At 47.2% G+C, this 13,986-nt stretch overlaps 1 protein-coding gene across 8 annotated transcripts in view; it reads right to left on the reverse strand.

Moving 5' to 3' along the window:
* STIM1 (stromal interaction molecule 1) overlaps nucleotides 1–6,301 on the reverse strand; it is a 197,487-nt gene extending 191,186 nt beyond the window's left edge. For 3 of the 8 annotated variants that reach the window (XR_003622552.2, XM_007173634.2, XM_028164374.2), the window contains exon 1: nucleotides 5,559–6,297. Coding sequence is in view for 7 of the 8 variants with exons in the window: in XM_007173634.2 (XP_007173696.1) it covers nucleotides 5,559–5,697 (139 nt within the window). In the remaining variant the exon portion in view is untranslated. Of the gene's footprint in view, nucleotides 1–5,558 lie in introns of all 8 variants that reach the window. The other 5 variants (XM_007173635.2, XM_007173636.3, XM_028164372.2 and 2 more) reach the window with 3 other exon arrangements.
* Between the last annotated feature and the right edge of the window lie 7,685 nt (nucleotides 6,302–13,986).

Below are 13,986 nucleotides of genomic sequence, written 5' to 3' on the forward strand. Positions count from 1 at the left end.
CTGAAAAGCCCAGAATGTGTACTAAGATATATGAGAAGGTATGAAAGGAAGAGAGAAAATTTGATCCATTCAAACAGGCCCTGATTTCAGCTTTTCCAACAAACTTTAACAGAGGTTTTAGGCTGGGCACAATAAAAACAGAGATAAATAAAATACAACCCCTCCTCCTTTCTTCCACAAAGAGTTTACACTTGTAAGAGAGCAAATATATGTACAATGTGCTGTGTTAAATTAGAAGTTTATACAAAGTATCCAGGGGGTAATAAAGAAAGCTCTGTACTGTTATTACTTGATTTCTTATCTTACACTGTGTTATGGGCACAGGCATATTCAATGTATTATTCTTTATACTTAGTTGTATATCTTAATAGTTCATAATTTTTTTTTTTTTGATCAGCAGTAACAAAAAAAGAAAGCTCTGTTGGAGACCCAGTTTGGTATCTTTCTCTCTCCCAAAAAATTTGATAGCCAGAACTGCTGGGTTTCCTGGAGAATCATTTCTCACAAAAAGCAGTGTACCACAGCATGCCCATGAAGTCACTCAGCACTGTATCTCAAAGCCACTCAGCAGGAAATGAGGGGCCCCCTGGGGCTCAAACTCAAGTCCTGTGAAGACCTAGGAAACCCTCCCATCAAGACCTCATCCCTTCCTTGTCAGAGAACAGGAGTTCTTAGCATGAAGGCTCCACATTCCTAAGGAGCCCATGAGAAGAATTGGGGGGGGGGGGTGAATTTGTATGGAAAAGAAATTACATCTTTATTTTCAACCTTCTCTTATTGAAAGTTAGCATTTACTTCAATTATACGTAATAACCAACCATAATATTATTAGCACTACCTATGATTTTGTCACCAACAGAAAGTACAGACATTTTCATGTCACATTACATTGGTACAGATATCTCCAAATATTATTCATAATCATCATTACTTCAAAATTACAGTAGTTATCAGACCTGCCACAGACCACACGTGACTGCAATCTTCCTGTCTACCAGCCCTCGTGCGAGGTAGTTGGCCAACTATGAAGCAACTCTGCCCAGTTATTGTTCAGCCGCCAGTGAGACCCCATGTGCTCACACTGGTGATCCAGACCTTTACAATGTCCCCTTCCCTCCAACAATCCCCAAGTCAGACCACTCCCCACCCCATTCTCTTATGCCTCCACCCAACCCCTCCTTCCAGGAAGCCCTCCCCAGCCACCTTAGCCTAGCTCAGCCCACGCAGAGCTCTTGTAATCCTTAGCCTACACTGTCTACCCTGCTTGGTTTTGTGCTTCATTAAGCCTGTGCATTATGTTGTATTTAATATTCTCTAAATATATATCCCCACCCCCACCCCCAAACTAGACTTCTTTGGTGGCCCTAAGTTCCTTCCATAGTACAAAGCAAGCAGTAAGCACTCATTACAGACTTGTGGAGTGAATAACTGATTAAGCCAGGGTCCCTGACTCAAATGCCTTAGTCTGGTTCTACTAATAACCCATTGTGGAATTTCTATGTGACGCCGCTCTGGACATCAGTTTCCTCATATGTAAAAATAAATAAGTTGAACTAACTGATGTTTCCACCTCTTAACTTTTGAATTAGGCAACCACTTTTTATCTCCCCAAGATCTGAGAAAAATTATGGAGGAAACTGAGAAGCCTCCCCCAGCTCTCCCAGGCAGGGTTAGTCACTTGCTCCTCTGGGCTTCCCACAGCCTTTTGTATGTATATATCATACCTCTACTACAGCGCTTATCACAAAGTTCTGAAAGAGTGTATAACCTAGTGGCTGAGGCGGAGGTGGGGAGAAGAGTCAGACTGCCTGGGTTCAAATTCTGGCTCTATTCCCTACTATCCGTATAACCTTGGGTAAGTTACTTGACTTCTCTATGATTTCATTTCCTCACTTACAAAACAGGGATAATACCAAGCACACAGGATGGCTGTAAGAATTAAAAAGAATAAAATGTTTGGAATAGTGCCTGCCACACAGTAGGCACTAAAAAATGTCAGTTGCTATTATTGTTGATGTTACTGATGTTATTAATGTCTTGCTAGGCACTGGGTTCCTACTTCAGCTGGAGCTCTGTCCTCTTCCCGTTCTCCATCACAGCACTCTGTTTATGTTTTCTTCCACAAAAATTACCACAAGACACTATATTTATTTATGTATTTATTTTCTATCTCCCCACTAGACTGTAAACTCCATGAAGGCAGAGAACATGTCTGTTTTGTTCATCCTTAAATTCCCAACACCAAACACAGTGCCTGGCCCAGAGCAGGCACTCAAATATTAGCTGAATACACAGCACATGAGCTGACACTGTTCAATGTTTGCTGAATAAATTAACCTGGTTAAGGATGATTGTCAAAGCTGAGGCGTGGGTGCAGATGATGTCCTAGCTGCCCCAGGATTAGTGTGACCCTCTGCCCATCCCCCAATATTAGCCTCAGCCAAGCCGCACCCACCTGCCCTTGGCTCCAATCCAGTTCCGGGAGCCACCCTCAGCTAAAATTAGCATAGCCACCAAGATGGCCAGGCCATTTATAGCCTTGGAGGCAGCAGCAACTAGCTGGGTGGGCAGGCAGGACTCTGGCCTCCCACTCCATTAGGGGTTGATTGAGACGCCAACCTGCACTCCATAAACTGCCTAGATGCCTATCCTCCAAAGCCCAGTTCTAGTTATACTGAGTAGAACCACAGTTCCTGAGTAGAGGTCCTCAACCAACACTGGCAGTCACAACTCCAGACTCACGTGGGACCCCTCACACACATTCTGCAGGAAACATTTTGAGTTTCTGGAGGCAATGAGTCCAGAGTCTAAGGGAGGTTCCAAGCATCAATTCCAGGCAGTTTCAGAAGTGCAGGCTTCAGAGCAGCACAGTCAAGCACAGATCTTTAGCTGAGAAAGTAACTTAGCACAACTGGTATACAGGCATCAAAGAGCCAGAAGGTGACAGGAATGGCCTCTCCCAATGAGAAGGCCTTCTAGCAGAGCACCTGCCTTCCCTGGAGGGGCAGACCTTTAAGATAGCCGTGTACATCCAACAAGAGAAAAAATGCAATTTTCTGGCCCCTGCAGAAGACCCTCCAGAGGAGAAAAAGACAGCCCTTTTTTGGATCTCTGCTACAGAGTCACTAGGGGCTACCTAACTAACTCACCAAGAGGAAAGTAACATTCTCTTGGCCTTACCTAGTGCTCCTTTAAGAGGGCAGGGCCTGAGAAGACGGAAGAAGTCTAGGACTTAAGAATCAGAAAACTTGGGACTTCCCTGGTGGTCCAGTGGTTAAGACTTCGCCTTCCAATGCAGAGGGTGAGGGTTCAATCCCTGGTCGGGGAGCTAAGATCCCACATGCCTCGCAGCCAAAAAACCAAAACAGAAACAGAAGTAATATTGTAACAAATTCAATAAAGACTTTAAAAGTCCACATCAAAAAAAATCTTTAAAAAAAAATCAGAAAACTGAGCATAGGACTCAATTTCTTCAACAATAAAAATGGGGATAATACCACCTGCCCTGCATTCTAATAGAGCAATTGCGAGACTTTGTGGGAAAAACAGCTGTGTAAAATACAAACTTTAGAGAACATACAAATTGACTAGATATGTTGAATCTGATTTAGAAAAGTGGCAGCTTTAAGGGTAAGGAAAACTCCTGTGTTCTGAGGATACAGAGGGACTGGAAAGGCTACAAGAGCTCCTGGCTGTGTAGACAGCCCCGCACCAAATCCTTTAGAAGAGCCCAGTCCATGAGCCCAGTCCACCTCTTTGCAAAAATGATTTCCTATCTGAGTCAAAGTCCCAGACAGGCCCAAGGTGACAACCTACCAGAACAACAGTGCTGGGGCCTCCAGGTTACCACAAACCATAGCCATTCCCAGCACCTAGGGTCTCTGAGATTTCCTCCCTGGGCTTCAATATTACTGTGACAATAGAAACTGATTTCTGAACTGAGAGAAAGAAAAGACCAAAAGAGAAGCCTAAGTAGTATAATCAACACAGCCAAGCCTCTAAAATATGTTGTGTGGAGGGCTGTCTCCATAAGCTCAAGCCACGGGCTGGTTACAAGGGATGCTGGAATGCCTCTTACCTATGGCATGTACAAACACACAAATCTTCCTGACAGCTAGCTAATGCCTAAATTCAAAACTTCATCTCTTTTAGCACTGTGCCTAAAATAAAGAACACTTCCTTCCCCCCAAAAGAAAATTCATTTTACGTCAGGCACCCATATTTTAGGGTGAAAAAGGGACATATTATCAGTTACAAACAGGGATGTCACTGGGACAGCAGAGATGCTCCTCAGGTCTTCTGCACAGTTTGACCTACATCTGCCTTCATAGCCCAATGAGAACCAAGCTTTGAGCGAGGGTTCAGGGGCCAAGGAGACACTGTATGGAGAAACAGGATTAATATGCAAGAAGGACCTATCTTCAAAGCAACAGCCTAGGTGCCATGCTTGCACGTAGGGCAACCCTGGCCTCACTTGGAAGCCAACCCTTGGGGTATCTGCAGTCACACCCAGCCCAGTCAAAGAATTTAAAAGGGGGTTTCCTAAGAAAGGGTCTAGCACCAAAGCCAGCCTCTGGATCCATCCATGAAACTTCCTGGCCACCATGACTTACGCTTCCTTTTCTTCCTTGTATCAACAGGTATTCACTGAGGTGTCCCCTCACTTGAGCTTGCCCCGCCGTAGAAAGAACCCAGCTATAAACTCTCCTCACTCTGCATCTCACTGCTTTGGGCAGATCACAGTGACCGGGAGAGAGAAATGGGGATAAAAAACTGAATACCTTCTAAGCCTTGTGTAAAACAACTGAATTTTAAAAGTGGCTCTTTCTTCTGCAACAATACCAGGGCTCCTACTGTTTGACAAGGCTCCATAAGTGCACAGGAAAAACCAGGACAGATCAAAAATATTGTAGAATTCCCACCCTCATCAGTCAGAAAAAATAGAATAAGTCAACAAGTGGTCCCAGGAATTATATCATGCCCATGTCAACAAAAGGCCATTTAACTCCCTGGTGGTAAATAGGATTCCATCTAAGGAACTGCCTTGATATTTCAAATGGGCACAGCTAGAAGACAGCAGATTACCTAAGGGAAGGGAGAGAATAGGGTCCCCACGCTCACTGGAATAGAAAGGCACACCTCAACACTAAGTTAGAGAGTAATAGAGTTGGCCCAGTCCTGACTTTCCCTACCCAACCCAAGTAGCCTCAGCCTCCCCTGTGCTGCCAAGTGCTGAAACTGGCCAAGAGCAACAGACTTATCATCGCCCAGGGCATCAGTCCAGACAAGTAGTCATGAGAAGGGGTCTTGACTTGCGGATCTGAAAGGCCAAGGTGCCCCAAAAGCAAACCTCTTTTCACTGCCAACAAAAGACATCCTGAGGAGGGATGAGGAAAGTTGTTCAAGAGAGACAAAGACATTAGAAGGGAAAGAACTCTTTGGACTACTAAGAACAGGCAGTGCCATGTGTGGGTCTGCCATCAATCGCAGGTGTAGAAACCTAGGGTTCGACTTCCCCACTTGGGCAACTCAGTTCTTGTCCGTGGCCAAGGCCTTACCTGCTGCAGTGGACTCCTCAGAACTGGCCCCCGAGCCGGTTCCTGTCGTCTTCTCGCTGTGGCTTTGGCTGAGGCTCTGGCCGTGATGCAGGAGAAGCCCCCAGAGGAGCCACAGGGCAAGACGGGCGCACACATCCATGACTCCAGGTCTCAGTCAACATGCGCCTGATGTAGACACCTCAGGATCCCAGAGGCAAAGCCGGGAGCCTGGGAGTGCAGCTGACGGTCCTGGAACCTCAGGCAAGATGCCCTCGAGGTGCCGCAGCTGTCCAGCCACCCGCGAGTCTGCCTCCGACAGCCAAAGGTCAAGTGCTCCAAGTTTGGGCGCGGGAGGAGGGCCGGCGCCTCGGGTCCAACAGTGGGTCCGCCGGAGTTGCGACGGCCTGAGTACCCGGTCGGCTCGGGCCGCTTCCGGAGAGTTTGGACAGGGTGGCCGCGGAGCCGGTGTCAGCTCCGCAGCCGGCTACACCCCTACCGGAGAGGGCGGGCGGGCGGGCCCTCCAGCGGGCACCGGAGTGGGGGAGGGAAAGAAGGGAGGGGAAGAGGGGGGCACCTGGCCTCGCACCGCCGAGGATCGGCGAGGGGCACAGGTTCGGGAAGGGCGTGCGACTTCCAGGCCCCCGCGGGCGCGGGCGGCTCGGGGATCCCAGGCCTCCTAGGCCGAGGTCAGAGCTCCCGCCCAGTCCCGTGCCCAGGCGGCCGGCGGTGCCCGGGTTCAGCAGGCGGACGCGCACGGGCCAGGCCCGGGACAGAGGCTCCCCGGCGAGCGGGCGGGAGGCGCGGGGCGGGCCCGGGGCGGGCGGGGGCGTGCTCTCCCGCAGGCCCGCCCCGCGCCGCCCGGCCCCCAGCGAAGCCCGAGCCCGCCCCAGCGCCCGGCTTACCCCGGAATAACCTGTTAGAGGCAGCCGCCCGGCACCCCCAGACCCCGGCGGGCTCTCTCCGCTCTCGGCCCGCTCTAGTCTCCGCCAGGACCCCTCTCCCCAGCCAAGGGTCGGGTCCCGGCCTCCCTTTCCCCCACGAGAGCCTCTCTCGCACTAACCGCCCGCGAAAGAGCGGGCGTGCCCCTGACACGCAGTCGCTCAGGTAACCCAGGCCTGCGGCGGCAGCGGCAGCGATGACAGTAGCTGCCCTGCCCGGATCTCCGGGCCTCGGTGCTGCTCCACTCGCCCAAGCTCTAGAGCCGGCCAGGGCAAAGACCCTCGGCACCACGACTGCCGCCCGGGGCTGCCTGAGGCGACAACGGACCAGCCCGGTTCGGCCGGGGGGCCCGTTGCCAGCCCCCTACTCCAGGCCGGTACCCCAGGCTCCGCCCTCCCCGCCGCGCCTCGCAACCAATCCGCTTCCGCCTCTCTGCAGCTTAGGCACCCTCGCGCTTCGTCACCCGTGTGCAGCGGCCCCTGGCGGGCAAATCTGGGCGCTGCGAACAGGGCCCGAGCTCTTTGGGAAGCCCTGCCCCTTTGCAGAGGGTTGGGGAATAGAGCTAGGACCCGCCCCGGGGGAGGCCCATTAGGGCCTGCTAGTGGTTTCGGAGGAAATGATGCCAGGAAACACACGAAGCCTTCCAAACCACTGTAGGTAAAATTGCCCTACACATACCGTAAGTCTTAGCTAAATGGCCCCATCTGCCTTCCTGACGCCGCCTCCCCGCCTCATCCAAGCTAAGTCGGATGCCCTCCCTTAACTCTCACCGCCCATTTTCCTACCCACCCCCTCCAAATCCCCTCCCCTCTGAGGTTTTTGCGGGTAGGGCCTGTGGCTGGTTCCTCCCTGCATCTCACTCTCCCAGCTCTCTGTGTGGCTTGGGGGTGTTAGCGACTTGAGAATGAGTGCCCCCATAAAGAGGGAGTTGCGCCTGGGCCTCCTTCAACAGAGCCTGCACTTCCTGTTCTCAAGTGTGCTGTCAGCAAATCTTTACAGAAACCTGCTCTGTGCCCTACCCTGTCCTTGGCACCGGAGGCAGGGGAAGGGATTAGGCCCCGTCCCCCCTCTGACAGTGCTAAGCCAGCTACCTGTTCTGAGCAAGGCTTCTGAAGACCGGGAACACGGATTTGCCCAATAGCTGCCTGGCTTAAGGGTTAGGCTGTCGATATAAAAACACACGTCTGACGTCATCTACTACCACTCTTCCCACTCTCTTATTAAACTTCAGTCGCACTGGCCTTCTTTAAGTTCCTCAAACACATGGAACATCAGCCACCTCCCGGCCCTTGTATCTGCTGTTGCTTCTACCTGAAACACTCCCCCCTCCTGGCCTCCCCATCAACTCCCTCTTATGGCTGGCCTCTCATTCTTCCAGATACAGTTCAAGATCTTCTCAGAAACTCCTACTCTGACTGCCACCTCAGGTCCACAATTGGACCATACTCATATCTGCCTTCCCCCACCCCATAGGATTGTGGCTTTTCAGAGGTCAGGGGCTGTGCCTTATTCATCTCTGGGAAATGGCCATCCGGCCATAGGCTCTGTACATAGTAAGTGCTCAATGAAAGCTGGTTGACATGAGTTAATTCATTTGATCATGCACATATTTATTGAGTAACAACTGTGTGCTGGGAAATTGGCCCTAACAGAAGATGAGCCTCTGATCTGGGTTCTACTAGACCTACACTCGGAACCAGGAGTCTTAAACTCAAACGGAAAATGGGAAAATAGCTAATATTATTGAGAGAAGTAGGTGCGAGTAATAGGGAGTGGTAGGGACTGGGGCACACTGGTGAGCAGGCAGGAAGGTAAACTCAGTATTGCTGGATCATCTTTAAGAGAAGATGGGAATCTGGACTTTTAAATGATGTAGCCCCTTTATCAACATGAACCTACTGTATAGCACAGGGAACTCAATATTCTATAATAACCTATATGGGGAAAGAATCTGAAAAATAATGGATATATGTATATGTATAACTGAACCACTTTGCTGTACACCTGAAACTAACACAACATTGTAAATCAGCTATACCCTAATATAAAATAAAAATTAAATTAAATTTAAAAAATAAAAAATAAATTTTAAAAAATCAAAAAGGTAGGAAAAAAATGACATAGCCCTTTGAAAATGATATAGCCCTACATCTGTAGCATAAGTTGATCACTCAGACTACAAGTTTATAATTTCTGCCTAAGCCAACCCACCTGCCTGTGTACTCATTTGTCAAAGAGAACACACAAGAAAAAAGAAAAGTAAATCACGCTTAATACAACCTCCTTTAAACTCAAGTGCATCATTCTCTTAGCTACCACGTGAGTTCTTTGGGGGTATGGGTGCAAAACCCATGTGGTACAAAGAGCCTGGGTCTTGGAGGCAGGAAGCAAGGGTCTATTACCAATTCACACCAAGACCTTGAAACTCTCAGAGCCTGCTGCATTTCCTGTGAGGCTAAAATGGTGTCCAGGAATTAAAAACAGAATTACCATATGCTGCAACAATTCCACTTCTGGGCATATGCCCAAAAAAATTGAAAGCAGGGTCTCAAAGAGATATCTGTACACCCATGTTCAAAACAACACTATTCACAATAGCCAAAAGGGGGGAGCAACCCAATAAGTGTCCATGGATGGATGACTATATAAACAAACTGTGACAAATATATATATATATGCAATGGAATATTATTCGGCCTTTAAAAGGAAGGAAATTCTACATGCTACCATGAATGAACCTTAAGGACATTACGCTAAGTGAAATAAGCTGGTCACAAAAGGACAAATACTATATGATTCCACTTATATAAGGATCCTAGAGTAATGAAATTCATAGAGACAGAAAGCAGGATAGTGGTCACCAGGGGCTGAGGGGAGAGGAGGATAGGGAATTGTTTAGTGGATATGGTTTCCATTTCGCAAGATGAAAAGAGTTCTGGAAACTGGTTGCAAAACAATGTGAATGTACTTAATACACTTAAAATGTAAATTTTATGTTATGTGTATTTTACCACAGTTAAAAATAAAAGTAAAAATAAATGGTGTCTGGGAGCAAAAGCCATGGCCTGGACAATAGGAGAAACATTCTTGTCTCATCTCTGCCTCCAAGATCATGATGTGACATCAGAAAAGCCAGTGCCCCTCTGGATCTCAGTCTCCCCAACTATAGGATGGGTAGGGACCAGATTATTGATCCAGTTCAGCTTTAATATTCTATAAGGTAGGAAAATCCTGAGACCTCGTAGATCTTCCTGGATCAGAAGCTGTGACTCTCACCTCAGTAGACCCTAGGTTGGGTCCTCATGTAAGTGTAGCCTCTGCAAGAAACCCTCACCACATTGTGTCTCAGGAAGAAGTCGAGAGCTTGGTTTTGTTTTGTTTTTTTCATCTCTGTGTCTTTTTGAAACCTATACACCAAGCCTTTACCGTGTGCCAGGAATATCTCCCTTGCATCACTCTTAGGGCCTTGCTCTTAATAGATATTCTGCAGATGTTGGTTAAATCAAACTGGATTAACAATTCTTATGCCTCTATTCTACTATTTGCAAGAGTTTTCACATCTATTATCTTATCTCTCCCTCACAAAACCTGCTAGATAAGTAGAGACTATACTCATTTTACAGATGAGGAAACTGAGCCTAAGAAGATGAAGTGGCAACCACATCAAGTTCTCTTTCTCCTCTGGGATTTCCTCCCTATCCTTCAAGTCTCAGTTCAAGTGATATAAAGCAGCCATGCCTTGATCACTGATGACAGCATAGCATGAACCAAAAATTATGATTAGTCAAAAAAAAAAAAAAAAGAGCCAGCTCAAAAGTCACCTTCCTTCCTTTCCCACCTTCCCTGACTTACCCTGTCTCTCCAGTCTCCTGCTATACCTTAGAGTACTTATATAACTGAATTATGATTATCCAATAAGTATCTATCTTCCCCATTAGCTCCTAAGCTTATCAAGGACTTCATTTCTTTTTTTTCGGTTTTTTTAATTTTTTTTTATTTTTTGGCCCCATGGCACGGCATGTGGAATCTTAGTTCTCCAACCAGGGATCAAACCCACACCCCCTGCATTGGAAGCGTGGGGTCTTAACCGCTGGACCACCAGAGAAGTGCCAGGACTTCTTTTCATTTATCTTTGTATTCTCCCAAGCTAGGACTGTACCCAGTACAGAGCTGGTACTCAATAAAAGTAAACGAATGAACGATGTGTGTTCTGTACAGCAGCTTAGCTGTCCTTTCTCTACACCACAGGGTTTCTGATTACCAACAGCTTTCATTTGGAAAGTGAGAGAATCTTCAAGAGAATCTTCAGTAGAAGTGTACTAAAAGAGTCCAAAATCTCCTGCTCAGAAAAGTTTAGGAATCTGTGAGTTTAGGCTGTGTTATCAGTGGTGCTCCCTGGTGTCCAAAAATGGCAAGTACAGCTATCACTAAGAGTCTGGCTGTGTACAGAATGAGGAGAGAAATCTTGGCTTGTAACAACTCTTTCCAGGCTATCTTCACAAAGAGAATCATCTCCCTTTCCAGAATCAGTTCTAGAATCTTACTGCCAATGTTCGTTCATTCAACATCTACCAAGCCCCTGTTTGTAACAACCCAGTTCCTACCCTCAAAGAGCTCGGTTTTTCGGGGGAATATATAGATGAAGAGTAATTAGAACTTGTTGATAATGTCTTGAGAGAAATTGGTACAGGGACAAGTGAAGGAGCACAGAGGAGGAACAAGTAACTGCCTAAAGCAGTCAGAGAGGCTGTGCACACGGATTGGGGGAGGAGGAGGGGTTCTGAAATTATACTGCCTAGATTCACATCGTGGCTCTGCTGTGTGACTCTGGGCAAACCAAGTTGCTCCTGGAATGTGCCAGGGCTGAAGAAAGAGGAATTTCCCAGAGGGGAGTATGCCAGATGACCTGGGTACCACCCAGTTTGGAGAAGCTCAAAGAGGCAAAGGTGTCCTGGAGGCAAACAGGACAACTACTGTTCTGCCTGTCTGGGAGGAGGGACTCTCCAGAAGGATTGGGCATGTGCTTGGTCCCCCCTCCCCCCATCCAGTTATTTCCTCAGGGGGAATCAGGAACAATTGGTCTGAGGATGCGACTCTAGAACTTTGTTTCAGTTGTCACTTCTCCTGTTTGTTCTTTCTGCTATCTCCTGTATTACCCATCACCTCATTTCATGAAATGAGACATTGGGCTTATCTTTGGTGGTAGCAATAAGGGGAATAATGAGCAGGAGACTCGTATTTCCGCTCAGGCAGGCTGAAAGAGGGAAGACCAGGGAATCAAGAGGAGAACCAAGACAGCTGAGTCCCTGGAGCCACATGAGAGAAAAAGAAGAACTCAGATTTAGGGTTAGCTTGAAGAGGCTGGGACTGGGAGTGAGCAGAAAACCCTGCGGGCCACTGGTGAGCCATAGGAGCTGGAGCTCAGTGAGGACCAGGCTGGGAAGACCCATTTGGAAAACACCAGGGCAGGGGTAAGATCAGTTCAGGGCCTTTCTCCTCCCCACCTCTGTCTTCATCCTGCTGTTTTAGGGGAACTGAGTCAGCTTTAGCATTTGACTTTGAGAAAGAGGGAAGAATTATCAGGGAGAAAAACTTGAAAACAACATGAGTATATGCAGAAATTAATGTTTATTAATTGTACGCTGGGCAATCTGCTAGACACTCAGCTTGCTTACCTCACTGAATCCTCACAATCCCACAAAGCGCACAGTATTGTCATTCTGATTTTAATGAAACTAAATGCCTCTGTTGTATGCTCTTATAGCACTCTGTACTTTTGTATCATTACCTGTTTAAGACTTATCTCCCTTGCTAGTTACATCAGGATAGGGGCTTGTCTTTGTTTTCACCACTGCCTCATTGGCATGTGACACTATGCTTGGCCCAGAGGTTTTCAATAAACATGTGTTTAAGGAATGAATAAGAGAGGTCATGTGACTTGTCAAAAGCCACAGTGTAAGTGGTAGGACCAGGATTTGAATCCTGGACCATCTGGCTCCAGAACCTGTCTCTGATCTCTCTATTTTACCCCCACCAAGTGCTTTCATATATTCTCTCATTTCTAAATGTCCTAGCTCAGTGACCTTTTCTCTCAGCTGCTTGTGAACACAAATGTACACTGCCTACCAAGAACTCACCTATTCAGGGAAAACAAGTGAGAGAAACAGTCCATCTGGAGTTGTGCCCTCTTCCTACCCTCTTCATCTCACCATCTTCTTCCTCCAAGAAGCCTTTGCAGAAAGCCCCACCTGTCTACCTGTCTTCTTCTCCTCTGGCTTTATTGGCCCTTCCTATGTCTGTGCCATAAAAGTAGCTCCAAGTCACCTGGTCTCTGATGCTTCCATATATATTAGTGCTTTATTAAGGCCATTTTATTCTGCAAATATACTGAAGGCAAGTATATTCTGCAATATACTGAAGGCCTGCCTGTGCCAGGCCCAGTGGTTGGACACAGAGATGAATCAGACACAACCTCAAAGGACTTAACACTTAGTGGAGAAGGCAGACATTAGGCACAGATACAATTAACTGGAGCACAAAGCAAGATTACCTGAACGGTATTAAAGAACTATGAGCAATATGTTACATGCATAAACCTTAATTATTTAATGATTATTTTAAAGTGTGTATCATAGAAGGTCACAGCTCAAAAGTATCATCTGGTTCAACTCCTTGCTTTCCGGTGGAGGAGTCTGAGACCCAGAGAAAGGCAAGGCCTCGACTAAAGTCTCACAAGCCAGTCTGGCTGAGCCAAGACTAGACTTCAGGTCTTCTGAAGCCCAGCCCAGGGCCCTTTCCTCCTCTGCTAGTAGCTTCATATGCAGCAGTCCCATATCCCATCAGACCATGACATCCTCAAGGCCAAGTCAGGTTCTCCCACCTAAGCAAGCTGAACCAGGGTCAGGCATGCCCAAGACCAAGGCATCAGGAAATGCAGTCACCCCAGGCTGCCAATCCAGCCTTTTGGTCTACTGCACCTATTTTTACCACTATGCTTCTAAAAATGATTTTCAAATATTTTTGCAGAAAACTTTTTTTTTTTAATGAGCCCTTTACCCAGAACACTAGTATATAAATCAGATAAAAGTGAACCAATTCCAGTTGAAGGAAAGGAAGGCCAGAGCCCCACTATTTTCCCACCCTCAAGTCCTGGGAAGGGAACTTTAGGAACACAGTTCAAAAACCTTTGTTCTGAGACACAATTTTTTTTTTAACATCTTTATTGGAGTATAATTACTTTACAGTGGTGTGTTAGTTTCTGCTGTATAACAAAGTGAATCAGCTATACATATACATATATCCCCATATCTCCTCCCTCCTGCGTCTCCCTCCCCCCTCCCTATCCCACCCCTCTAGGTGGTCACAAAGCACTGAGCTGATCTCCCTGTGCCATGCGGCTGCTTCCCACTAGCTATCTATTTTACATTTGGTAGTGTATATATGTCCATGCCACTCTCTCACTTCGTGGGACACAATTTTTAATGGCTTCATAGAAGCCATTTTAGTATGT

The sequence above is a fragment of the Balaenoptera acutorostrata genome, chromosome 9 (genome assembly GCF_949987535.1).
Source record: "Balaenoptera acutorostrata chromosome 9, mBalAcu1.1, whole genome shotgun sequence".
Classification (NCBI taxonomy): domain Eukaryota; kingdom Metazoa; phylum Chordata; class Mammalia; order Artiodactyla; family Balaenopteridae; genus Balaenoptera; species Balaenoptera acutorostrata.